The sequence below is a fragment of the Amblyraja radiata genome, chromosome 7 (assembly GCF_010909765.2).
Source record: "Amblyraja radiata isolate CabotCenter1 chromosome 7, sAmbRad1.1.pri, whole genome shotgun sequence".
NCBI lineage: Eukaryota > Metazoa > Chordata > Chondrichthyes > Rajiformes > Rajidae > Amblyraja > Amblyraja radiata.
Window position 1 is genome coordinate 53,547,605 of NC_045962.1, and position 27,285 is coordinate 53,574,889.

The 27,285-nt window shown below is 44.3% G+C and overlaps 1 protein-coding gene across 2 annotated transcripts in view; it reads left to right on the forward strand.

Moving 5' to 3' along the window:
- The first annotated feature begins 4,021 nt into the window (after positions 1-4,021).
- LOC116975428 (aryl hydrocarbon receptor-like) overlaps positions 4,022-27,285 on the forward strand; it is a 90,854-nt gene continuing 67,590 nt past the window's right edge. The window contains exons 1-2 of one of the 2 annotated variants that reach the window (XM_033024541.1): positions 4,022-4,205; positions 5,110-5,297. In XM_033024541.1, the coding sequence (XP_032880432.1) occupies positions 4,165-4,205; positions 5,110-5,297 (229 nt within the window). In that variant the 5' untranslated portion in view covers positions 4,022-4,164. The remainder of the gene's footprint in view (positions 4,206-5,109; positions 5,298-27,285) is intronic. The other variant, XM_033024540.1, reaches the window with a different exon arrangement.

Sequence of the window (27,285 nt, forward strand, 5' to 3'; positions counted from 1 at the left end):
ATTTGAGATCAACAATCTCCGGAGGGAAACATAAGACCTGCCCTCAATCCCAAATTTGCTGGCTTGTGTAAAGCCCCAGCTGCGGAGACGGACGCGCTGCTATTTGGGAAAGATTTCAATAAAAAACTGAAGGAGATGCAGGAAGCATCAAAAACCTTCGGCCTAATGAGGGCAGGCCCCGGGACGAGCAAACCAAGACCTCCGATACCCAAGTGGCAGCACCCCACGGCATCCACCAGTCGACGTCCGCAATATGGGACTGGTGAACGCTTGGGGTCCGCACATTATCCCCAAAGATCTTTCAGATCAGGGCCCGCAGCGGACCCTCTGGAAAATGTGCCTCCCCCCAACATCGCCAGCACGTCAGAACAAAATCTTCAGGAAAATGAAGAAACAGAATCGCCAATAACCATGGAGGTAGGTGGGTCTGGTTCCTGCCAGCATATAGAGAGTAAGGGTTCTTTACTAACAGGGGGAAGATTACACTTGTTCAAAGAAGCATGGGGTACTGTCACGAGTGACAAGTATATACTCAACAGCATTAGTGGATATAAAATACAATTCATGTCAGAAAAATCGCCGCCAATTCAACATTGGCCCGAAAGGGTATTTTCTCCCTCCGTCAAAGAGAAACGTGAGGGACAAGCTGAACTGGTGAGACTTATCACAAAGGGGGTCATCGAAAAGACCAAACATGAACCTTTGGTATTTGTATCGAATATATTCACTAAAACCAAAAAACAAAAAAAACAAAAAAACAAAAAAAAAATGGTGGATGTCGCATCATCATTGACTTAACATCACTAAATAAGTTTGTTAAGTATATACATTTCAAAATGGAGACATTTGTTACTGCCAAACAACTGATTTCCCAAGGATACTTCATGGCAAGCATTGATCTTAAAGATGCTTACTATCTAGTACCCATACACAAGGATCATCGCAGATACCTAAAATTTATCTGGATGGGGCAGCTATGGCAGTACAAAGCATTGCCCAATGGCCTAACTTCAGCACCAAGATTATTCACCAAAATATTGAAACCAGCCATGACAATACTAAGAAAACAAAAACATATTGTCATGGCATATCTGGATGATATTCTGATAGTAGGAAAAACGAAGGAATTGGCTGTGGCAGCAGTATCAGCTACAAAACAGCTCCTCGAAACTCTGGGGTTCGTCCTACATCCAGATAAATCTAAGTTGAAGCCATCCACTATCATGGACTACCTGGGCTTCACAATTAACTCAGTCCATATGACTGTTACCTTGCCAAAAGCAAAAATGGTTGAATTAGCACAATCATGCAACAATTTAATGGTCAACGAGCGACCAACTGTTCGACAAGTAGCAAGAGTAATTGGGAAAATGGTAGCAGCAATTCCCGCAACACAATTCGGACCTTTGCACTATCAAAATTTACAAAGAGCAAATGTACAGCACTAAAACGACATACAGGTCACTATGATCGTGTCATGAAATTACCCACTGAAGCAATCTCAGAGCTACAGTGGTGGGCAGAAAACGTTTGGCATAGTTTCAGCCCTATCATCATCACTAACCCTACTTTAGTTATTCAAACAGATGCCAGTGCTCAAGGCTGGGGAGCGACTAACTCCATATCCAGCACAGGTGGTAGATGGACTAACCTAGAGTCATCATTACTACTTACACTGGGCATTAACTATCTAGAGATGTTGGGCGCCTTTTATGGTTTAAAAGCATATGTATCTAATATGCAGCACTTGCATGTTCGGTTACAAATTGATAATACTACTGTGGTGGCTTATATTAACCATATGGGCGGCATAAAATGGTTTTTCCCAGTGATCCAGGATTATTAACTCACCCAGTATCAGGCATAAGCCACCCATGCCATGAGAAAATTAAACTCCTGGGTTGCAGGTTTTGAACAGACCTTACCTGGAACTGGGATTGTCCGAACAAACCATCACCACCATGTCGGCATCTCTTCGAACATCCACCAAAAGGCAGTACTTAACCAGCATCAAAAAATGGGAGAAGTACTGCCAGGAAACAGGGACAACGTACGCAACAGCCACAGCCACCAACATACTGGAGTTCCTGGCCTATCTACACCACGATGAAAGGATCAGCTACAGTGCCATCAACACAGCGCGGAGTGCTCTTTCTGCTTATCTCAAACCAGCGCCAGGACAACAGGCAATGGGATCCCATCCACTGGTGGTAAAACTGATGAAGGGCATTTACAATATCAAGCCCCCTAAGCCCAGGTACACCCATATTTGGGATATCAGTGTGGTCCTGACATACCTCAGGGAATGGCCACCAGCCAGATCCCTCGGCCTCGAGCAAGCTACACTAAAGACGCTCATGTTGATGGCACTTGTATCCGCTCAGAGGGTCCAGTCACTACACAAGTTGAGGCTGGACAACATGGTGACCACCCCAGATCAGATCACATTCATCATACAGTGTCTGGTGAAACAAAGCAGGCCAGGAACAGCTAATCCAGTAATGGTATTCCGGGCCTACCCACCAGAGCCACGGTTGTGTGTCGTGACCCATCTACAACATTACATAGACACAACCCACAATATCAGAGGGAGTGAAAAAGCCTTATGGGTCAGCCACAAGAAACCTCATGGCCGGGTAACGAGCCAAACCATTTCAAGATGGCTCAAACAGGTACTGAAGGCTGCCGGAATAGATACTAATACATTCAAATCTCATTCCACTAGGGCAGCATCAACATCAACGGCCGAGAGAATGGACGTACCGGTTGACCATATTCTGAAAACAGCAGGATGGTCAAGGGAAACGACATTCAGAACTTTTTATAACAAGCCGTTGACGAAACCTGATTTATTTGCAGAGAAAATACTACAAGCTGCAAATATTTAATTTAAGCCCGGGGGAGCAACTTAATTCTTGTTGTTATTGTTTAATAAAATACCATTGTGTTTTTCTACAAATAGACTCATTGGTTGATTACGATAACACTTCCTCCCTCAAGAACTTCGGCAGTGAGTGAAATGAAAACTGTTACACGGTTTGAAATCACAGAGCTTTGAAATCTTCACGTAGTCACTCACGTGACTCCGAAGTAAAATAGTAAGATTAAACGAGAACTTACCAGTTTGAAGTTTGATCTGTATTTTATGAGGAGTTACGATGAGGGATTACGTGCCCTCCGCTCCCACCCTCATTATATGGATCAAACTAATAAATTGATGTCTCCTTATCTTTACTATTACTTCAAAATAACTGTGTCTATCTGTGATTCCACACCGCTGCTTGGAAGTATGCCGCGCCTGCGCACTGAGCGGGTTCTTCACGTAATCCCTCATCGTAACTCCTCATAAAATACAGATCAAACTTCAAACTGGTAAGTTCTCGTTTAATCTTACTATTAGCTACAATTAGGTAACTAACTAATTATATGCTTTAATTTCAAGTCATCTAAGTAAGATTGTTTCATATTTGTTTCAGAATGCTTCAATCTATAATTACTGAACATTTCTTTCAGTTCTCTTAATTTTTAAGAATGTTATGGGCTTTTGACTGTCCTCGATCACAGCTTTTTTGTTAAATCAATGGAAAAGCAATAGGGAACAAGATGTTAATTTCCGAGTATGAAAATGGCCATAACTGTTTTAATACTGAAGATTTGAAAGTGAATTAGGTGTCAAATTAAACTTATTTTAATGCTTTATCTGATGGGATAAATTACAGACTTGATTTCTTAAATCTCAAAATTTTGCAACTTTGCTAGTTAATCATTGCGGGCATGGTATGAAGGGACATGATGGAGTCTGGCAAGCTGTGGGTGGGAGGGAAGAGGACAAAAATGGGTCGCACTTTGAGTAAAGGGAGAAGGAAGCAGGAGAGATCCCATCTGCGCGCAGGGTGAGGGGAAGGAGGAATCTCCGGGGGTGGAAAGTGAGGTGGGATGAGAACGTCTCGGATAATTGCAGCTCTAGACAAGTTGATCCACGGAGACGCGCTCCGGGCTGGTCACGCGCTGCGGCGGCGGCGCGCCTGGCGGAGACGCGCTCCACTGGGCTGCGGGTCCGGGCGGCGGAGAGCGGGCAGCGGGCAGCGGGCAGCGGGCAGCGGGCAGCGGGCAGCGGGCAGCGGGCAGCGGGCAGCGGGCGAGGGAGCCGTCCCTCCTGCAGCCATGTACGCGGGACGGAAGCGGAGGAAACCGGTGCAGAGGAGGTGGGTGCGATCGGCGCCAGGACGGCGGGGACCGGCGTGTGTGGGGAAGGTGTGGGTGCGGGAGGCAGGGGTTGGGTGCGTGGGGGAGGGGGTTGGTGCGGGTGGGTGTCGAGGGGCATAGGGGATGTACCGGCTCGGTGCAGGGGTGCATAGGGGCGGATCCAGGCTCTGGCACTGAGCGGGGTGGGTAATGTAGGGCTAGTGCACATCCTGGTTTGGGTCTTTATGTGTTGGAAGGAATTGCAGTTGCTAGTTTAAACCTAAGAGAAACACAAAATGCTGGAGTAACTAAGCGGGACATGCAGCATCTTGGAGAGAAGCAATGGGTGATGTTTCGAGTCGAGATCTGTCTTCAGACTAGTCAGGGGGAAATGGAAACGAGAGATATAGACAGTGATGTAAAGAGATATAGATCAAATGAATGAAAGATATGCAAAAATGTAACGATGATAAAGGACACAACAAACAGCTAACAATGGCCTGTCTCCCTTTATCATCGTTACTTTTTTTTGCATATCTTTCATTCATTTGTTCTATATCTCTCTTTACATCACTGTCTGAAGAAAGGTCTCGATCCGAAACATCATCCATTCCTTCTCTCCAGAGATGCTGCCTGTCCCGTTGAGTTACTCCAGCATTTTGTGTCTATCTTATGTGATGTGGTGCAGAGTACTGTCATTTGTGTTATGGCATTTAATATGGACCTGACCCTGCTCGATGTTGATGATTAGTCCTATCTGTGGAACACTAATGCAGTCTGTCATGAGGATTAATATAATCTTACGGGGCAATTAATGCAGACCATGGATTGGCATTTAACTGAGTCTTCAAACTGAATTAGCTGTCAGACTGTTTTGTGAAAGTGTATTGATTTGTAATGTTATCTTGTTTGGCTTGTTATCAGTGTGAAGCCGGTGAATGTTGATGGAATCAGGTCCAATCCGTCAAAGAGGCACCGGGACCGGTTAAACTCTGAATTGGAACGCCTTGCGGGCTTGCTCCCTTTTGCCGAAGATGTGACCTCCAGCCTGGACAAACTCTCTATCCTCCGCCTGAGTGTCAGCTACTTGCGATCCAAAACTTTCTTCCGGGGTGAGTTAAAAGTTGTGGGGAAATGATGTGGGCAATGACGAGGAGCAGCGACCCTTTCTCAGGAGTATCTCTAGATGACCCACAATGCAGGGATGAATGGAGCAGAGCGTAGGAAACGGGGGCATCTATCGTGTGCAGACACTAACATACTTCACATAGCACATATTTATATCCCGAAATAATTCCCAATGTTACAGCAGTGGCTGCACTTCAGAATCACTTCATTAGATGTAGCATGTAGATATTTGGACAGGTACCTGGATTGAAAAGGTTTAGGGACATGTGGGGCAAAAGTGGGCAAATGGGTCTAGCTTAGATGGGGTATCTTGGTCAACATGGACGAGTTGAGCCAGGGGGCTTGTTTCCCTCTTCTCCCTTTCTCACGTTGTTGCAGTAAGTATTCATTGAGCTTTGCATCATCGTTAACAAGATGTCTTTGTTCTTAAGTATATCTCACAGACCCTGGAAGGTATATTTTGAAAGAACTACAATGTTTTGGTGTTAAATAAAACTACTATTTTTAAGAAAGGAAGTAGGGTCACATTTTTGATTGTTTTTTAATTTTGGTACACATTAATTGTGGGAAAGTATTTTGCCTTGGAGGGGAGAACCAGCTTTTAGATAAAACAGTTTGAACAATGCATTGCTTTAGCGATATGTTTACTCCTAGTGCAAGGGATAAGAGAAAGTGAGTTCTGTTTTTAAAATATTGGAGCCAATATGTTGCGGTGAACTGGTACCTCCCCACTTTGTTGCATTTTTTTAAATGGGTGGCTTGTTTTGATCTGAAGAAGGGTCCCGACCCATAACGTTACCTGCCCATTCTCTGCACAAATGCTGCCTGACCCGCTGAGTTCCTCCAGCACTTTATATTTTACTTTGCTTTGACATTCTTGCCTATGGAAGCTTGACTCGGTGTTCTTTCCTTTGTTGTGGAGGTGTAAAAATGGACAACCATTCGCAATAATGCAACATGCTTCACTGGTATAAAGGATACATTCAAACTCTCTTTAAATATTTATATCCAATAATGGTAATCATTTCAAAATATCAGTTCATCAGGGGCCCTGGTTTTGTTCTGTGTATTGAATCGATGGGAAGGAATTTTATTTCCACTTTAATTAATGGAATGCTGTTGAATGTATATATATTTTTGATCTTGCCTGGATGCTTGGTTCCTGTTCTGGCGCACTGCAGGGGTTCTACCCTATGGCAGGCATTAATAATTTAAAGAAGTGCTATTTAAAGAATTTATAAAATGGATGGAAAGTCACCACAACCACTTTTTGATTGCCTGTATGATGGAGGTTGTTAGGGAAGCCTGCTTAATTATTTTGTACTTCTTTGGGTATATGGAAATCTATGGATTAAACATATTTGTATTTGTCTTTTTTTTCTTGGATTTTCATGAGCATTCGAGCTAGAGAACAGGCATCTTCTAGGCGGGAAGATGGAGAATTCTGCACTAGCTGATTTTGTGCTCTTTAAGACTGTGACAGATGTGTTTTTTGGAAAAAATATTGTGTCGTATGGATGGAAGTGAAGTTTAAATAATGGATCTTATTAGAACATTGAGTGCAATTGTGTAAAAGCTCAAAAATTGATTGGAATAATTAAATGTCTGATATATCCAATGTCCAAATGTCTGTGATGGACATTCCAAATGTCTGTGATGTATCTCAAGGTGGGAGCACATTACACTTTGCAAATTGCATGTACTTTGCAGAACTGTCGATTGATTGCTTGTCATTTTCAAATAAGTTGTACATTTACTTCTCACTGACTTTCAAAGGAAAGCTGCAGCTGGTTATGTACTTCAAAGCAGTCCTTGGGTAAGTACTAACTCGTAGATAGTCATAACGATGCCAGGTTTACCAAGCTTGAACTCTTAACTAGAGAATAAATGGTCTTGTGCTGATTATTCCTAATGTCCCTAAGGCAAGTTATTCCTTTGTAAGATTACCACTTTACATTCTCAAAAGTAATTGAACCTTCATTTAATATCGAGCCCTGTCCTATTGATTACATAATACCCTGCCATGACCTGTCTCCTTTTTAAGAGGTGGAATGTAATTCTAAAAATGGCATTCAAAGTCCAGGAATTAAGAGCCTGTCCCACTAACGTGAGATTTCAGCAACTGTCTTCGACCTTCAAGTTTGAGGGCACTCGCCTGAAAATCCTCGAGCTGGATCGACCATCAGCGATGAAACTGCGAGCCGGATCGACCGTCTGCGCACACACACACACATACACACACACACAAACACATCACAAAGGCGAGGGCCAGGGAAAGCGGGGGAGCGCTGTCTGAAATTCACACCCGCGATGAACAGGAAGGTAAAAGACGGCTGGCACAGTTACGGTAAGTCCTTTAGAGAGCGCAGAGAGGAGGGGGGGGGAGGGGGGGGGGGAGAGAAGGGGGGGAGAAGCAGTGGAGACACTTTTAAGAAGCCAGACAACTTTTAATAAAGTTTAGCGGACATTTAACATTTAGCTTTTTAGCAACGGTTTAGCTTTTTTTTTTCTCAACGAGCTTTACCTTCGACTATCTTTGAATACCTTTGATTGCCTTCGATTACATACGATAGCATTACGACCTACTATGACGTACCTCGACAGCCTACGAGTAAAAAAATATTGATTTTTTTTCCATGGCAACCTTTTTTTTAATTTGGAAATGTCACCAGCTTTCTCTTTCTATTGGAAAAAAGCAGGTAGACTGGCAGATTGTAATCCCCAGAACACTTCCGTAAATCAAAATACCACAAAACAAAGATGAATTAGACTCTATTTTGGTGGATTTGCCAATACTTGTTAACAATTCAGTCAGCTTCCAGTTAGCATGTTTAAATCGGAGGCAGCGTTTGGTATAAATGCACCAGTACCAACAGTTAATGAGCCTGTTTCACTGTTTGAGGAAATGATCAGCATTTCAAAGCTAAAAAAAAACTGCAACGTAGCTTTTAGTTTTTAATGATTTCCTGTAAAGTCTGAGAAACAATTTCTTGCTTAGAAATCCTCCTTTGGGGAGAGTTATTCTGAATTATTGTATTGCTCTCACAATCTTGTTTGATTTCAGAATTATTTCACTAATCTTCTGCCAATATCATAATTCATACCAAATCCCATTCACCCCTGTACCCCCACATCAGTACTAAAATTTGACCCGTCACAGCCACCTGCAGTCATGATTATCAGTGAAGCCTTGTTTGGTCGCTTTGTTTTCTGGGTACTTTGCGCTTTATCCAACACTGCGTATCCCCAAGTTCCATCATTGCACCCTTGGCAAGTGTGTCTTTTGCTGTGTAGCATTATATGCGAGAGTTCTCTCCAGAAAAACTGTAATTCTTATAGTCTCTCCTCTGACATACTTCTATTAGTGGTCCCCATCTCTTTTGATTTGTGAATGTGTAATTTTCTTTGACTGGTATTGGGTGATTATATACGAACAGATTGTTGCTTGGGATTTATTGACTGGGCGTGAACTTTGCTTAATGTTTTTTTCATAAACAGAGGTGTGCTATTGAGAACTTTATCTATTTTGTTGTGATGTTGATTGAGTGAAACGGTTTCACCTGACTCCACGGAGAAGTCACTTGCTCTGCCGAATATTGTCCGGGAAGACTGTGTCGATGTTGCCCCCATTAATACAATCTGATCAACCTGAGAATTAGAAATACTTTGGAGGGCCACTTGCATGAAGGCAGGGAAGCTAGGTGAAGACAGGGAAGCTGTGTTTCCAAGTATGTTTTGCAACGTATGAGGAATTTGATTTGCCGTACAGTCATATCAATAAAAAGCAACAGAACACCCAAAATATATTTTACCATGAATATCCACCACAGTTACTCCTCCACATTCCTCACTGTGATGGAAGGCGAAAAAAAGTTAAATCTCTCCCTTCTTTGTCCTCCAGCGGTTAGAAACATAGAAAATAGGTGCAGGAGTAGGCCATTCAGCTCTTCGAGCCTGCACCGCCATTCAATATGATCATGGCTGATCATCCAACTCAGTATCCTGTACCTGCCTTCTCTCCATACCCCCTGATCCCTTTAGCCACAAGGGCCACATCTAACTCCCTCTTAAATATAGCCAATGAACTGGCCTCAACTACCTTCCGCGGCAGAGAATTCCAGAGATTCACCACTCTCTGTGTGAAAAAAGTTTTCCTCATCTCGGTCTCGGTTGGGTGCCTCTAACCTTCCGTTGTCGGGACGATCTTATTCCCGTAGCCGGCGGCGGGCCTCCTCGTCGGGGCGATCAAGCTCCTGCATCGTGAGGAAACTCAGTTCCCACGCGCCGGGCGATCTACCCCGGGTCGGGGCTAGTCGAATGTCGTGCGGTTTTTGGAGCTTCCCGATGTCGGTCTCAATCCGAGACTGCGAGCTCCTTGATGTTAAAGTCTGCAGGCTGCAGTTGGAGCGTCGACCCCAGGCAAGGGTTCGGCTCCGATGGTAAGTCCACGCCCCGCGACGGGGCTCAAAGTCAGTCCCGAGCAAGGCCTCCAGCTCCACAATGTTAGGCCGCAGAGCGACCGGAGATACGATCCGGAAAACAATCACATCTCCGGCAAGGTAAGAGATTGAAAAAATGTTTCCCCCGCCCACCCCCCACATAAAACAAACCAGAGAACATGAACACATACTTTTTAAACAAACTAAAAATAATCAAAAAAAGACAAAAAGGACAGACAGACTAGGCGAGGCTGCCATCGAAGCACCACCCGGTGGTTTCCCACATTCCAAAAATGTACAGGTTTGAAGGTTAATTGGCCCTCTGTAAATTGTCCTTAGTGTGTAGGATAGAATTAGTGTATGGGTGATCACTGGTCTGTGGGCCAAAGGGCCTGTTTCCACACTGTTTCTCTAACCTGACCTAATCTAACCATGTGTTGTGCGCCCAGCTGTGTGGCATAATGGGATACAGATTTCCATCTGTGGATGAATAAAGTTTTATCGGATCATATCATGCTGTAGGTAAAGCAGGTGATGTGTCTGACAGAATGTCAGTTCCTCGGTATTGCACTGGTATGAATGGGTAGATTTGAGCCAAAATCCTTTGAGTACAACTTCTATCCCTGAACAAGAAGTTTGTCATTCAAATGCTCTCTGCTCAGGCTCAGCTTGGGATAAGGTAACGTGACGTGATTAATTTTTAAGGGTAGGTTAATTAGGGGCTAGTAATCATGACATAGTGACTAGGGCTCATTGTAATTTGGAGATGGTTCACTGTGCTCATGTAGCTGATTGTAAACCAGATCTTGAACAAGAGATGGAAATGTGCTAGGAATCAAAATATGTAAGCGCTTTAAGTACCAACAATGAGATTGCCTTTTATGCAGAAGAACATGTGGGGTGACATAGGAATGTAGCTAGTGGAGTTGCTGCTTCACATCTCCAGTGATCCAGGTTTGATCTTGACCTTTCGATCCGGATTAGAAGGGTCAAAAGGGGCCACAAAATGGCTTTGGCGAATCGGATTTAAGAAAATCCCTAGGCTTTTTATGTCTACATTAAAAACATTGGGGATAACCAGCAAGACAGTAGGACCACTCAAAGATAAAGGAGGGAATTTGTGCTTGGAATCCGAGAATGTAGGTGAGGTGCTAAACAAGTACTCTGCATCTATTTTTATCAAGGAGAACGACATAGAAAATAGGTGCAGGAGGAGGCCATTCGGCTCTTCGAGCCAGCACAGCCATTCATTGTGATCATGGCTGAACGTCCCCAATCAATAACCCGTACCTGCCTTCTCCCCATATCCCTTGATTCCACTATCCCCTAGAGCTCTATCTAACTCTCTCTTAAATCCATCCAGTGATTTGGCCTCCACTGCCCTCTATGGCAGGGAATTCCACAAACCCGGAGGACAGTGACATCATTGCATAGAATACTAATATGCAAGGACAGTTTGAGATTAAAATGGAGGAGGTGTTGGGGCTCTTGAAGATCACTACAGTTAATAAATCCCCAGGGCATGATGAGATCTATCCCAAGTTATTAAGAGGCAAGAAAGGAGATGGCAGGAGCCTTGATATGAGAGAGAGGGCCTTTTTCATTGTGGTTTCCCGTGTAAACCAAACCATCCCGATGGGAAAAATTCAGTGGACAATTACGGACCTAACATTTGACTGATACTGAAGTTTCCTCAGCAGTTAAGGCCAAGGTAAGATTTAATTTATTTTTCATGTTGTGGCAAACAACAGCAAGGAATAAGGTGGCAACAAAATGCAAGTTCAGATTGTCATAAAGCATGCTGAGGTGTTCAGCACAATGCAGTTATGTGGAGCATCAACTACCCTGCCACTGGGAGGTGACTGAGACAGCAATCAACCCTTCTGTGGAAGAGTGGGACTGGTTCTGGGAGCAACAAAGCATTACGAGCTGAATTACATTGTTCTATACATTTGTGTGGTCCTAAATAATAATTTGATTATTAATGATTTGTGTAATAAGGGTTGATGCAATTCATTAAATTAAACTAAATTGCTGCTTTTATTCTTAACCCATGGGCACAGTGGTTTGGAGATTACCAGTTCATGTGGAAATTTGGTGCAGTGCTTGTCTTCTGACTCTGCTTGCTCTGCATTCTCTCAGCCTAGCCACTTTAATGCATCCCTATGTTTGTTCTCTGGTAAGTTGTGGAGAAGATGGAAGGGTGCATGGGCGGGGATGAGAGAACAAGCAGTGGATTTTGCTCTGAGAGTTGTCAAGAGATTCCTACACCCACCATTGCTCCAGCATTCTCTGTCTGGCACATGTGTTTTCTCTCGAAGAATAGAAACGGAGTTATGGAACATGCTTCAGCAGAATGGCCTTTGACATAGAATAATACAAATGGATCCAAGAGGGAATTGGTTGGGAGAGACTTTGACGGGTGTGAGGGGGATTAAGGTGCATCATTAGAGAGGGGCTTGTCGGGGCTAATGGGTTTTTGTTCCCTTTACAAAAGGTCTGTTTTGCCCAGCAGTTTGCCTCGCGCACTTTCAATTCACTGAGGCAACGAGATTCACTGACTGAAAGATAACATGAGGAGCAAAGGGAGAGAATGAAGCTTAAAGCACATGCTGTAATAAAACAGAAACATTACACGACTCTTTACAATAACATGGCACTTCAAAGGAGTAGTGAAAAATGGATGATATTAGGACAGGAGACCAAAGGCTTGGACAAGGAGAGAGGTTTCAAGGAAACTGCAAGTTCCCTTAGAAAAGCCTGATAATGGACTTGAGTTAATCCAATTCCAGGTGTTCTATGTTTCCCTTATTTACAGGAAGTAAAATACAGATTCTGTCCATTCAGCCCACGACGTCTGCGGCAATTCTTTACAATTTGATGAAAATCCAGGGCTGATCAAGGCAAGAGTAATCGGAGATAAATATAAAGTGCTGGAGTAACTCAGTGGTTGGCCAGCATCTATGAAAAAAAAGGATAGGTGACATTTCAGATTGGAACACTTGTTCAGACTGAAACGTGGGTTTCACCTATCCTTTTTCTACAGTGATGCTGCCTGATGTGCTACTCCATTATTTTGTGTCTACCTTTGGTATAAACCAGCATCTGCAGTGCTTTTTTTCGACAAGAGTTAATCAAATGTGTTCCAAGACTGCTGAGCAAAAGGCATTGTTAAATAACCCGCTGCATCTCAGACGTGTGCGATGTATTTCTTGTAATCGGTTCCTCTCCAGCTAGAATTGTCAGGAACAGTTTTGCTTATTGGTAGCTGAGTGAATTTGCATTTATTTGGTTTGGGAAATCTTCTGATCATCTGTTGATTTGAGTGCCCTCTGTGCAGCAGCAGTGTGGGGCCATGGCAAATGTGCAAAGTGCTTTTTCTTGGGAGGTGTTTGCGATCCTAACTTGAATGAGAATTTAAACTGAGATCCGAAAACATAACTTTCTTACTTTGGTTTTCAATATCCTGCTTAATGAAGACCAGTAATCCATGTGCCTTCCAAACCACATTGTCTACTGGTGTTGCCGCCTTCAAGTATCTATAGGTTTGTACACCAAAGTCCTTCTGTTCTTCAATATTTCTTAAGATCTTGACATTCATGGTGTATGCACTTGCACATTAGTACTTCCAAAATGCATTGCCTGACATTTGTCTGGATGTCTGGCTGTTGTAAAAGGCAAAATTTAAATGCAAGTTTTTCTTTCTTATTCTGCTTGTGCTTTGCACTGAATGAGGACCAAGTGCGTGAGAGGGTGGATAGAGAGGGTGGATAGGTTAGGACATTTTCCCCTGGAAGATAAGAGACTGAAGGAGACCTCCGGTTGAAGGGGTGGCGCAGTGGCGCAACGGTAGAGTTGCTGCCTTATAGTGCCAGAGACCTGGGTTCAATCCTGACTATGGATGCTGCCTGTACGGAGTTTGTACGTTCTCCCCGTGACCGGCGTGGGTTTTCTCCGGGAGTTCCAGTTTCCTCCCGTACTCCAAAAAATTACAGGTTTATAGGCTAATTGGCTTGGTAAAATTGAAAACTGTCCCTAGTGTCGTAGTTCGTGTTAGTGTGCAGGGAACGCTGGTCGGCACGGACTTGTTGGGCTGAAGGGCCTGTTTCTGCGCTCTATCTCTGAACTAAACTAAATTATAGAGGTTTTTAAAACATGAGGGGCAAAGATTAGGTGAATAATCACAATCTTGTCCTCAGGATAGGGTAGTTAAGAACTAGAGAGTATAGTTTTAAGATGGGAGGAGAAATATTTAAAAGGGACTTAAAGGGCAAGCTTTTCCTGTAGAGAGTGTTGGGTATAGGAAACGAGCTGCCAAAGGAGGTGGTTGAGGTGGATGTAATTACAACATTTAAACAACATTTGGACAGGGATGGGAAGGTTTTGTAGGAATATGGGCCAGCATAGGCAAGTGGTACTAACTCCATTAGTTAACTAATCTAACTCGACAAGTCGGGCCGAAGGGCATGTTTCTGGGCTGCATAGCTCTATGACTTGGTGATCAAGGTTCTATTCTGACTTCCAGTTTTGTTAGCGTGGAGTTTGCATGCTATCCCTATGCCCGTGTGGTATCTCCCTGGGTGCTCTGGTTTCGGACACGTGGGTTGGTAGGTTAATTGGCTACTGTAAATTGCTGTAAAGTGAATGGGAGAACTTTAGGGATTGATGGGAATTAAATGATATCAGTGTAAATGATAGCTTGGTGATCAACGTGGGCCGAAGGGCCTGATTCTATGACTGTGAAATAAAACGGGCACATAACGAGGCAGCAGGGTGGGGGTAAAACAGGGGTAAAACAGGGAGGTAATGTGTAATGGGAAAGGGGAGGTATTGGGAAATGATTCAGAGGTCATGGAGTTTGCTGTTGGCAAAATGTAAATCTTACTGGCTTGAGCCTTCAAAATAAAACGCTTCACTAAAATGCAGCTTCATGGCTTTGACAGTGAGGATGCAGACACAATTCAGCAGCTGTCCTCTATTTGGCAATGGTTTTGTTGATTAGTTCACTACCTACATTAAATGACAGCATGCCTTGTCGGCACTGAGTCTGTCAGATCAAATTGTCTTCATTTGCTTTGGACAGGGAGGTGATCGGGCAAGGGGTTGTCGATAACCTTCATTCTGAGTTTACGGCAGCACCTGAATGTGGACATGGGATGTTGGAAGGGCTAGCACTGTGTTGGCTGTCTACGTCCAATGCCTGAATGGATCTGGGAGACGGTTTGCAGTGGTTATGCTGCCGAGCTTGACCTTGATTCCATCTCATTGCTGCTGCTGTGTGAGCAAGTAAGAGCATGGAAAGTTCACCAGTGATGTAAACCAACATTGTTTCATACAAACTCAAACAATGTTTCATACGAAGATGATGAAATAATCAAGGCTGATTGCTCTCTCAATGAGTGGGAGGCCCTGAACCCCCTCAGTCGGTGGTGCAAGTCAATGCCCGAAGTCTTATCGCATCACACTGCAACGTACGTGGCCCTTGAAATGTTGGTAATTAGATGTGAACAATTTCATCCATTTCAATTACAGTTTTCTGCTCCTGGGCCTGGCAGGGTGAGTAATGGAGCTATCGGGAAAGCCGCTGTGTTGTCAGTAAAATTTCAGCAGCGCAATGCTGGCTATGTGAACTTTTCACTGCTCACTGCTCTGCCCCACTGTTGATCTGGATTGCAGTGGGAGAGAGTGCTGCCCGCTGTGAGTTGAAGCAGTGATGGGTGTACCATTGTGACTTGCGGAACAGTTGCTGCTGAGAATCGCTGAGAGAGTTCGTCTGGGGGTACAATGGTAAATGTTAAACTGTCTGGGGCGTCTTGATTTTCTGCCTATGTTACAAAGTTACTTTTGTACGCTGAAAATACTTCTATGTACCTTTTGGATATTTCAGGCATTGAAGTGCTATAGAAATGCAACAAAAACAAGAAATGCAGGAAATACTCTGCATCTGTGGAGAGAGAAACGGAGTTTATACTTCCGGTAGAAGACATTGCAACAGAACTGAGGACGAGAGGAAATGAATATCTGAGGGGAGAGAAATAGGCCCGTGACCTTCCAACAATGACCTGAATCGTTAACTCTATTTCTCTTCTCAGTTATTGCCGGGCCTGTTAAATGATTGCAGCACTTTGTGTTCAGAAGGGATATTGACTTGCTCTCTCCACAGCCAAAGCCCTGGGAAGTTGGAGAAAAGCAGTCGACAGGGATGCCATTGGTACAACTTCAGTACCCTAGGAGCTGCTGATCGGAAGGCGGGATTGCTGCCCAGTTGTAGAGATAAAAACTAGACCATCTGAGTGGACCTGTTGGCTTTTGAGTGAAAGCTGTGATTCATTCTGTCCAATGAATGGTTGACAAAAGTGAAAGAAGGAGATTGCATCTCTTAAATGGGGGCAGAAAGAAGGGGAACTAGCATTGAGTGGATGGAGGGGAGACGGGAGAGGGTCATTTGAGCCAGCTTCATTGGTTTACTTGGAACAATTATCAAAATGTTCTCAGTGGAATGGTAAGTCTAAAACTAGAGGGCATAGGTTGAAGCTGAGAGGGAAAAGATTTAAAGCTTCCATATACCGACCCTCCATGTGGAAAAATATGCCCCTCTGGGCTCCTTTATATCTTTCCTTTTTAAGCCTATGGTTTCTAGTGTTTAGATTCCTCTACTGTAGGTGAAAAGATGGTGTCTATTCAATCTATCCATGCCCCTCATGATTTATGAACCTTGAAAAGGTCATGTCTCAGCCTCCTTTGGAATAGTTCCAGCCTCTCCTTACAACTTGAGCCTTTGGTGCCGGTAACACCTTTGTGAATCTTTTTTCCACCGTCTATGGTGCAATCACATCCTTCCCATATCTGGGTGACCAGAACTGTGCATGGTACTTCAAGTGCGGTATCACCAATGATTTGTAAAGCTATAACATGACATCCCAACTCCTGTACAGAATGCCCCGATTGATGAAGGCAAGCAACCCTGCCCTCCAGTGTCAATATCGGCAGGGAATACTCGCCCTTTCCTTGAACAGTTGAATAGCAATGGCCAAGAAAGCACACCAACACCTCTACTTCCTTAGAAGGCTTGGGAAGTTCAGCATGTCCCCAACAACTCTCGCCAACTTCCTGAGATGTGCCATAGAAACCATTTTATGGGAATGCATCATAGCATGGTTTGGGGACAGCTCCATCCAAGACCGCAAGAAATTGCGGAGAACTGTGGAGGCAGCCCAGACCGTCACGCAAACCAATCTCCCTTCCTTTGACTCCATCTACACTTCAAGCTGCTTTGGCAAGGCCACCAACATAATCGAGAATGAGTCACACCCTCTTCTCCCTTCTCCCATCAGGCAGGAAGTACAGAAGTGCGAAAACACACACCTCCAAATTCAGAAACGGTTTCTTCCCTGCTGTTAACAGGCAACTGAACCATTCTATCACTAATTAGAGAGTGGTCCTGATCTGCCTGATCATATGAAGGGACACAACGGTTCCTCTGAATGACATTTAATAACTTTGAGCAACCTTAATCCTTTTTGTTCTTCCTACTGAGATTAGTCATGCATTTGGTCATCACCTTCTTGCTTATTTACTGTTAATTTTTTTGATGCATTTCTGGGATGGAAGTTCATTCTCAATTGGTTATCCTGATTGTACAATGTAACATTAAAGAAGGGTCTTGACCCGAAGCATCACCTATTCTTCTTCTCCAGAGGTGCTGCCCGATCCCTGAGTTACTCCAGCATTTTGTCTCTATCTTCTGCATGTTTTACTCTGCTTCTGTATTTTGGAAGTAAAGACCCATATGTAGCCGTGATGATATTACTGGTGAATTTCTGCACCTTTTTATCTTCCCCTTTTATCTTCTCTCATCTGACTGTGGATCATTCTGACCCAAAGAACTAAGTAACAAATTGAATGGAACCTCACACTAGGCTAGTAACGTGTTCCATCTCATATGCCCGAGTTGGGTTAGGCTTGATGTAAATTTGATCTGTGTGCTACTGGTTTGTTACTGTACCTTCTGTGTGATCCTCATTTCTGAAGCGTGACATCCACCAGGAAAGGGGAGGATTACATTCCAAGATTCCCAAATATTTTTTCCAATAATAAATCTTTGTTTTTCTTTGTGCCTTTTTCTTTTGCTTTCCTTGGTCGTCCCTGCTCTTGTGTATGGACTGGAGAATTCCGAACGTTCACAAACTTCTGAGTGAAGGAATTCTTCCTGACTGCATTGAGGGGCCTCGGTGTGAGCAAGTTGGAGGTGAATCTTCATATGGTGGGGTCCCACTGTGCCTGCTGGTCTTATCCTTGGTGGTAGAGGTCGTGCATTTGGAGGGTGTTGGAGTGATCTAGGCAAGTATTTGCAATGGTAGAAGGAGTGAATGCTTAGAGAGATGAGTGAGGTGTCAGTCAGTCAAGCTCCGGGATGATGTGTGGCATTGTTAGTGTTGTTGGAGCTGCATTCAGCCAGGTATGGGGAGAGTATTCCATCATGCTTCTGCCTTGTGGATGGTAGCGAACACCATGAAGCATAAATCCCTGCATTTGGATCTGCAAGCAGATGTGCCCATCAGATGGGTGAAGCAGGAACGAATTGAATTATGCAAGTTTTGATTGGAATGAAATTGATTACAAGCTGAATTGATTTTGTTGGTGGGAGTGTGGGATGCAGTGTTGTAGCATTTGCTAATTAAAGTTGAGCTTTTGACTTGAAATGTCATGGAGCCGTGCAGCTTGGAAACAGGCACACCACAACCACTTTAACCTACAGGCAACCACCCGTTAAACCTCTCATCCTGTGCTTTGCTGGTAGTCTTCTACACTCAGTTGAAGTGTCCTGATGAATGAGCCCCTGGAGAGCAGTCCAAATGGGCAAACTTGGTCTGTACTATAGTCTTGCTGGAGCTGCAAAGGTTAATCCCGTTCCCTGCTTGCTTCTACTGATTGTGCAATTTGCTTGGAATTTCATAGTCCTGAGAAGCCTCCCGAGATTTGGTTCCGTGTGCCTCTTTCAGCTGTGTGTGGAGATAGTGTCTCTGCGCTCATTCCAGTTTCCTGTCTGCCGAGCAGTCAGAAAATAAATCACGCAAGTGCTCGTCTGTAATATTTGAAATCAGATCAGACTGACAAGTGAAACAAATGACCACGAGTTTAGTGTGCGGAATGTTATTTTTGCATAATTACAGACTTCCCCATTTCCTGACTCCGGGAAAATGGAACTCCCTTCAAGTGGCCGTCCCTTGTGTGAGAGAGAGTTCAGCCAGTACCCTGGGAGCATGAGTGCAGGACCGATCCACTCTCTCACCAAGGCCACCAACGGATAGATGTGTACACTGTCTGGCCATGGGTTACATTCGGACACTAAAACACGGTCAATAGCTACTGCCCACTACATCTTGCTTTCCTGAACCGTGTTGCGGAAGCCCCTACCCAGGCTTCCTATCATCAGTTATCAGCTCCCATGCAGTATTATAAGTTCACAAGTTATAGTAGAATTTGGCCATTCGGCCGATCGGGTCTACTCCGCCACTCAATCATGGCTGATCTCTGCTTCCTAATCCAATTTTCCTGCCTTTCCAGTCTCCCCATAACCCTTGACACCTGCTCTAATCAAGAATATGTTTATCTCTGCCTTAAAAATATCCACTGACTTAGCCTCTGTGGCAATGAGTTCCACATTATTAGTTCCAGAAGCTTCTCCAATCAGCTTCTCCAATCAGCAGGACAATCCCTTCATGGGCCACGGGAGGCAGTTCATAAATTCTTGGAGCAGAATTAGGCCATTCGATCCATCTAGTCTACTCCACCATTCAATCATAACCTCTGACACACTTACTCATCAAGAATCTCTCAAATAAATTCCTCCACATCTCCTAAATCCCTCCCCACCTATGCCCTAAGACACCTCACACGCTCTTCTTCCAGGCCCCCATTCCCTCATCTTCACTATGAATGTCCAGTCACTCTACACCTCCATCCCCCATCAGGATGGCCTTAAAGCGCTCCGTTTCATCCTCGACCGCAAAACCAACCAATCCCCGTCTACTAATAATCTCCTCCGCCTAGCAGAGCTGGTCCTTATCCTCAACAACTTTTCCTTTGACTCCTCCCATTTCTTCCAAATCCAAGGCGTAGCAATGGGCACTCGCATGGGCCCCAGTTATGCCTGCCTCTTTGTAGGGTAGGTCGAACAATCCTTGTTTGATACGTAACGTGGCCCTGTCCCCGAACTCTACCTCCGCTACATTGCCGACTACATTGGTGCTACCTCCTGCACCCATGCAGAACTTACCGACTTCACCCATTTCACCACTAACTTCCATCCGGCACTCAAATTCACCTGGACCATAGATGAGGCTCTCACCAGGGTCTCCTCTATATCCCGCAGCTCCGCTCTCACTCCCCATCCCCCTACTTGTAACAAGGACAGAGTCCCCCTTGTCCTCACCTTCCACCCTACCAGCTGTCGCATATAACATATAATCCTCCAACATTTTCGCCACCTCCAACGGGATCCCACCACTGGCCACATCATCCCATCTCCTCCCCTTTCTGCTTTCTGCAGAGACCGTTCCCTCCGTAACTCCCTGGTAAATTTGTTCCTTCCCACCCAAACCACCCCCTCCCCTGGCACTATCCCTTGCAACCGCAGGAAATGCTACACTTATCGCTTTACCTCCCCTCTCGACTCCATCCTAGGACCCAAGCAGTCTTTCCAGTTGAGGCAGAGGTTCACCTGCACCCCACTGTTTCAGGTGTCAACTTCTCTTCATCGGTGAGACCAAGCGCGGGCTTGGCGATCGCTTCGCCCAACACCTCCGCTCAGTTTGCAATTACCACCCTGATCTCCCGGTGGCTCAGCACTTCAACTCCCCCTCCCATTCTGAATCCGACCTTTCTGTCCTGGGCCTCCTCCATTGCCAGAGTTAAGCCCAGCTCAAACCCCCTCTGGCAGCATGTTCTAGATAGCAACTGCTCCCTGTGCACAAACAACACAACTGGCCCTCCCAGATCCAGCTCTTGTGGTTTCCACTTTATGGAACTGACTGCTCTGCTGAAGTACTTGTGTAGAAAGGAACTGCTTTACACCGAAGATGGACACAAAATGCTGGAATAACTCAGCGGGTCAGGCAGCATCTCTGGAGAAAAGGACCTATTCCTATTCCTTTTCTCCAGAGATTCTGCCTGACCAGTTATGTTACTCCAGCATTTTGTGTCTATCTTCTGCTGAAGTACTTCTCTGGCTGTAAAATGCACTGGAATATCCTGAGGATGTATCAGGTGTTGTGTAAATGTAGGTTATGACTACGATCCTGACTACGGGTATTGTTTGTTCAGAGTTTGTACATTCTCCCCATGACCGCGTGAGTTTTCTCCGAGATCTTCAGTTTCCTCCCACACTCCGAAGAGGTACAGGCTTGTAGGTTAATTGGCTTGGTATAATGGTAAATTGCCCCTAGTATGTGTAGGGTAGTGTTAATGTGTGGGGCGTGCGGACTCAGTGGGCCAAAGGACCTGTTTCCGCGTTGTACCTCTAAACTAAAGTAAACTAAAGTTAATTTGTGTTTTCCCATTATCCACATCATTGAGGCTCCATCGTACCTGAGCTGAAAGCAGATTGGACAACCTTATTGATTTATTCACTGCTTTCCCCACCCCTACTCCTCTGGCTGCTGAGTAATAAAAAGTTAATTGGCTCATGTGTCCTTTTTTTTTTAAGTACCACCATATCTCCGAGTGTAACCATTCTATTTAACAATGCAGAATTACTTAAAGTGCCTGACTATTGTGCAAGGAGCAATTACTTGGGCCTCTGCCAGAAGCCTTAATGGTATGCAACAGCGTAATCCAAAAGCCTTCGACATTATCTCTGCTCAGAACTTTTTTTAAACAATGGGCTGGTTTATTTTGGCTCGGCACCATTTCTTTGTTGGAAATTAGCTGCAGAATTACTGCTAAACTCAATAATTGGCAGCCCCATTGCGTGTGTAGAGGCGCTGAGAGCTCTCCTGCCAAGAAAAGGTTATGAAACTTAATAGTATTGCCAGTTATTTTTTCCTGCCTTTCTCTTCCCCATCCACCGCCCACTCCCCAACCCCAGTCTCGACCTCGAGTGAACCTCAGAGTTTTTGATGCCAATTAAGGGAAAGTAGTAATGGTCAATGGGCAAGCACGGCCTTTTACAGTGGGCCATATCACAGTGCGTGCTAATGGGTTTGCCTTTTTTGCACATCAAATTATCACCGGAAGCCCAGTTTAAATGTGCTCATTTGCAAAGAATGGAAGGGGCGGGGTAATCCTATGTAGCATTTAACCCACTGCACTGTTGCCTTAGAGACGTCGAGGGCCACATCCTTTTCGTGTGCACTGGCACCATTTGGTGACTGTCTTAAGTACAAGAGAATGGGGTGGAGATCTTGCTGGGACCTGTTCATCTAACTTTTAAACTGCCTTCCGTGTTTTGCATTGTTACAACAGTGGTGGGGCTAAAACGACCCACTGCGTGGATCTTGGGGGCTTTCCAGGGCTATCCAGTCTGCCTGAAAGCAGGTTCTTCAAACAAATGAGCACGTAAGACCTTTCAGAATCCAGTTTAACCCCGATAATACCACATACTTGGAATACAGTGCATCTCCATTAATCTGGCACACTTGGAATATGATACTTGGATACTTGGATACTTGGAACAGCTGCATTAGCAGTTTTCCAGACTGTTGGATATTATTTCTATTGTATCATTCATTCTCATATTGTGTAATTTTTAGAGAAATTGCTTTACCCCAGACTGGACCCCCACATTGGGTTGATGAGGCAATGGTTCTAGAATTATTTACATGGCTCAGGTGAACACATTGAGGTGGATTGATTGTCTTTGCTCAGCTGTCTCTGAACAGTGGTTTGATGAGTATAGAAGTTGGGGGGGGGGGGGGGGGGGTCATGTTGCATTTATATAAGATGTCGGTGAGGCTACATTTAAAGTATCGTGTTCAATTTTGGGCATCATGTTATAAGAAAGATGTTGTCAAGCTGGAAAGGGTGCAGTAAAGATTTATGAGGACTCAAGGGCCTGAGCTGTAGGGAGCAGTTGAGCAGGCTAGAACTCTATACCTTGGAGCGCAGGAAGATGAGCGGTGATCTTATAGAGGTGTACCAACTTGTGAGAGCAATAGATCGGGTAAACGCACAGTCTCTTGCCCAGGGTAAGGGAATTGGGAGTAGACAAAAAATGCTGGAGAAACTCAGCGAGTGAGGCAGCATCTATGGAGAGAAGGAATAGGCGACGTTTCGGGTCGAGACCAATCGGGAACCAGGTTTAAATTGGGGGGGGGAACGATTTAATAAGAACCCGAGGGGTAACTTTTTACACATAGGGTGGTGGGTATATGGAACGAGCTGTTGGAGGAGTTACTATTGCAATGTTTAAGAAATATTTAGATGGGTGTATAGATAGGATATGTTTAAAGGGACCTGGGCCAAATGCAGGCAGGTGGGACCAGTATAGATGGGACATGTTGGTTGATGGGCCTGTTAGGTTGATGGGCCTGTTCCACACTTGTATGACTAATACCAATTACACAGGAAGATCTTGGTAATGTTGTGCTCATGGATGGCTGGTGGTGGGGAATTCGCATCACACAAACCAACCACCCTTCCAATGACTCAATTTACACCTCGTGCTGCCTTGGCAAGGCCACCAGTATAATCAAGAACGAGTCTCACCCAGGGTTAGGGTTAGACGTAATTGCTAAAAATCTGAAATTACTTGTTTTTGGGTTAGGGTGTTTTTAACGAGTAGAGAAAACTGACATTTCTTCTTAAAAAAAGACAGAAATAATAAGCTCTGAAAGTTTGCTCTTGCTACAGCCTCCTATGTCACCAGCTGTGCCTGTGGCAGTATCAGGACAATGGGTCAGTACTAGGTACCATAACTCTTCCCAGTAAGTTGAGGATGGTATTATTCCACTGCTGCTCTACAAAGCTCAGCATACCCCTTCCTCTCCTCATTGGTAAATTATTGTAAAGACTATATACTGTATGAATTATGGCCATCAAAAGTTGTGATTCTTGTAGCTATTTGTCAACAGGGACCTTTATTGCTGACTCTTTAAGGGACTGGAAAGGTCAGAGCACATTGTGCATTTTCATTAGCTACATGACAGAAAATGCCAGTTGAATGTGAATAGACTTCAAGCGACGTTGAGAGCAACTAAAATTGGAAACTTGTCTGAGTGCATCAAAACCAAGAGCGACAGCACTCAGACCTGTCCCAACAAATTAAATCACAGTCTGCTGAACTCTGTCAATGGGAATATCTAGAAATCTATAAAATGGCTTCAAGTTACTCTATGACAATGTTTAATATGTTTTATTTCCATTTAATATGTTACGGGAAGGGAATTATTTTAATTTGCAGTGCAGAACAGACCATTCCACCCAACAACTCTCAATATCTTTCCTGATACTAGCAGCCAGAATGTGAATGTTATCAACCAAATGTCTGGCTGGCCATTTAAAAATAAAAGCACCAGCACCTTTTAATGTAGTAAAACATCCTGAGGCAGTCGCTTTCTTGCTTTCCTCTCCAATGCATCCCATTTTCACAGAATATTCTTTTATTCCTTTTTCCCTTCTCTGCTTATCTTCCCCTTAAATGTATTTATGTAAACAAAGATAGGCACAAAAAGCTGGAGTAACTCAGCGGGACAGGCAGCATCTCTGGAGAAAAGTAATGGGTGATGTTTTGGGTCGAGACCCTTCTTCAGACTGGTTATGTAATTCATCTCAACTGGCTGGTACTGTGGTGTGTAGAAAGGAAAGATGAGAAGAAGGGTCCTGACCCAAAATGTCACCCTCCATTTTCTCCAGGGATGCTATTTGACCCACTGAGTTACTCCAGCACTTTGTGTCTATCTTTGGTACTGTGATGCAGCAGATCCATATTCAGTCCTTATCAACCTTTGAGCACTCGCATAAACAATTCCGCTTTATTCTTCTCACGATCCCATCAACTCAACCCCAGTTTTTAACACTCACCTACATATAAGCAGCAATTTACAGCAGCTTGTTAACCTACCAACCCATACGTCTTTGGGATGTGGGAGGAAATCAGAGCTCGCTGGGGAAACCAGCGTGGAAACGGAGAATGTGGAATGTTTCCTTGACAAATAATGTATCTTAAATCTTCAACTGAAATAAAAAGAGAAAATACTAAAAAAACTCAGCAGGTCAGACACAGTCTGTGGAAAGAGCAACAGTCAATGTCTTTGGTCAGTGATTTTATTTTGGTTAATTCTCCATGTGCTGTCTGATTAAAACATAATTGCTTGAAGTGTAATGGTTTTTTTAAACATTTACTGTTTGAAAGCAATTTGAGAATTGATGATAGAACTGGTTGGGCTAAACAAAATGTGAAATGTGTCAGATCTACATAAACTGGTTGAACAAACGCTGACCAAGGGAGAAGTGTTAGACATTCTCGGCTTGTATATTTTTGCAGATCTTCCTACCATAACACAACATTTATTATCTCTGTCCGCTTCCCACGGAAGGAGGTGACAGACTGCCTTGTTGAACTGCTCCCATCCCTTCAATACAATGGTGTGAGATTAAGGACTTGGAAACCCAGCAGAAAATGGAGGGGAGATTCTGCAAGGTGTCACTCCCAACAGGAAGCAAATCCCCAGGGACAGTCTTATGAAACTGTAGACATGCAACTGTGACTTCAGGAACTTGTACATTCATACATGATGTTCCCACAATTTCCCACATGGTGCTCCCTGTAGCTAATACTTTCCTTATGAGAATAAATAGGCACTGTTATTCCAATAATTATTCTGAAATATCATCTTCAGACAGCGCCTGAAGTCAGCATTGAACCTGCATCTCTGGAATTGTGAGCCAGTGGCTTTACCAGATTTGCTCCTTTGTCTTTGATATAGGAATTAAGCCTATGGATGACCCCTGGTCACAAGGGTGAGTTATGGGAGGATCGTGGAATGAATTGGAACTTTTGCAACAGGAAGAACGAAAAAATCCCAGTGTCTCAATAGCTGAATTCAAGAGAGTTCTGTAGCATTAAATACTAGTGTTTTCAAATGCGAGGCATGGTGGGTGAGGACTAAGGGAGGTTGTGCATTAACCCACACTTTGTGTTAAGATGCAGGAGTTGTGTGTGTTTAACAGCAGGAGGTTATGGCAATGTATGCTCCTCAGCCAGTGCAGCAATGAGGCCCTGCGTGTTGGATGCTATTGCTGAATTCCATTTGCTTTGAATGGGACTCTGTTCTGTAATCCCTTCCCATTCTTTCACTTGACATTACATGCCCTCCCTGGTGTTTAATGGTCTGTATGATTTTCATGTAGTGCTTAGAAGAGCCTCGTATATAATTAGGCATTGGAAGCTGCTTTCTAGGTGGGAGTGACCCTTGTCAGAATTGAATGCCACCACTTGCTGTTAGATTATCAGTACCAAAGGTTAAGCCTGCTTACTGCTGAGCATTTGAAAATGAGCAGGACCTTTCTGAAAAGCTGAAGGCGGTTCAGAGAGTCTGCGTTTGCCACAGAAAAATTGGAGTAATAATAATAATGGCATATTGTCCCACTGCAAATTGGAGGAGCAGCACCTCATATTCCGCTTGGGTAGTTTACACCCCAGTGATATGAACATTGACTTCTCCAATTTCAGGTAGCCCTTGCTTTCTCCCTCCTTCCCCTCCCATCCCAGCTCTCCCACAGCCTGCTGCCCCCGCCTCTCCCTTTCTTATTTCCGCCCCCCCCACCCCACATCAGTCTGAAGAAGGGTCTCGACCCAAAACGTCACCCATTCCTTCGCTCCATAGATGCTGCCTCACCCGCTGAGTTTCTCCAGTTTTTTTGTGTACCTTCGATTTTTCCAGCATCTGCAGTTCTTTCTTAAATATGACATATTGTCATGTCAGTAACCTACTATCCCCTGTTCAGATTTGCACTGTCTGGTTGAAATTTACGAGTCATCCTTAAATACAGGAGAGGTGCCGGAAGAGTGGAGGGTGGCAAATGTTGTACCTCTCTTCAAGAAGGGCTGCAGGGAAAATGCTGGGAACTATAGGCCGGTGAGCTTAACATCTGTAGTTGGTAAGTTACTGGAGAGTATTCTGAGGGATAGGATAGACAGTCATTTGGATGGGCAAGGGCTGATTAGGGATAGTCAACATGGTTTTGTACGTGGGAGTTTGTGTCTCACAAATCTGATTGATTTTTTTGAAGACGTGACCATAAAGGTTGATGAGGGCAGAGCTGTAGATGTTGTGTACATGGACTTCAGTAAGGCGTTCGACAAGGTTCCGCATGGTAAGCTGCTCTGGAAGGTTAGATCGCATGGGATGCAAGGAGAGATAGCTGATTGGATAGCAAATTGGCTCAGTGGAAGGAAGTAGAGGGTAATGGTGGAAGGTTGATTCTCAGACTGGAGGCCTGGGACTAGTTGTGTGCCTCAGGATTCAGTGCTGGGCCCGTTACTATTTGTCATCTACATCAATTATTTGGATGAGAACATACAGGATTAGCA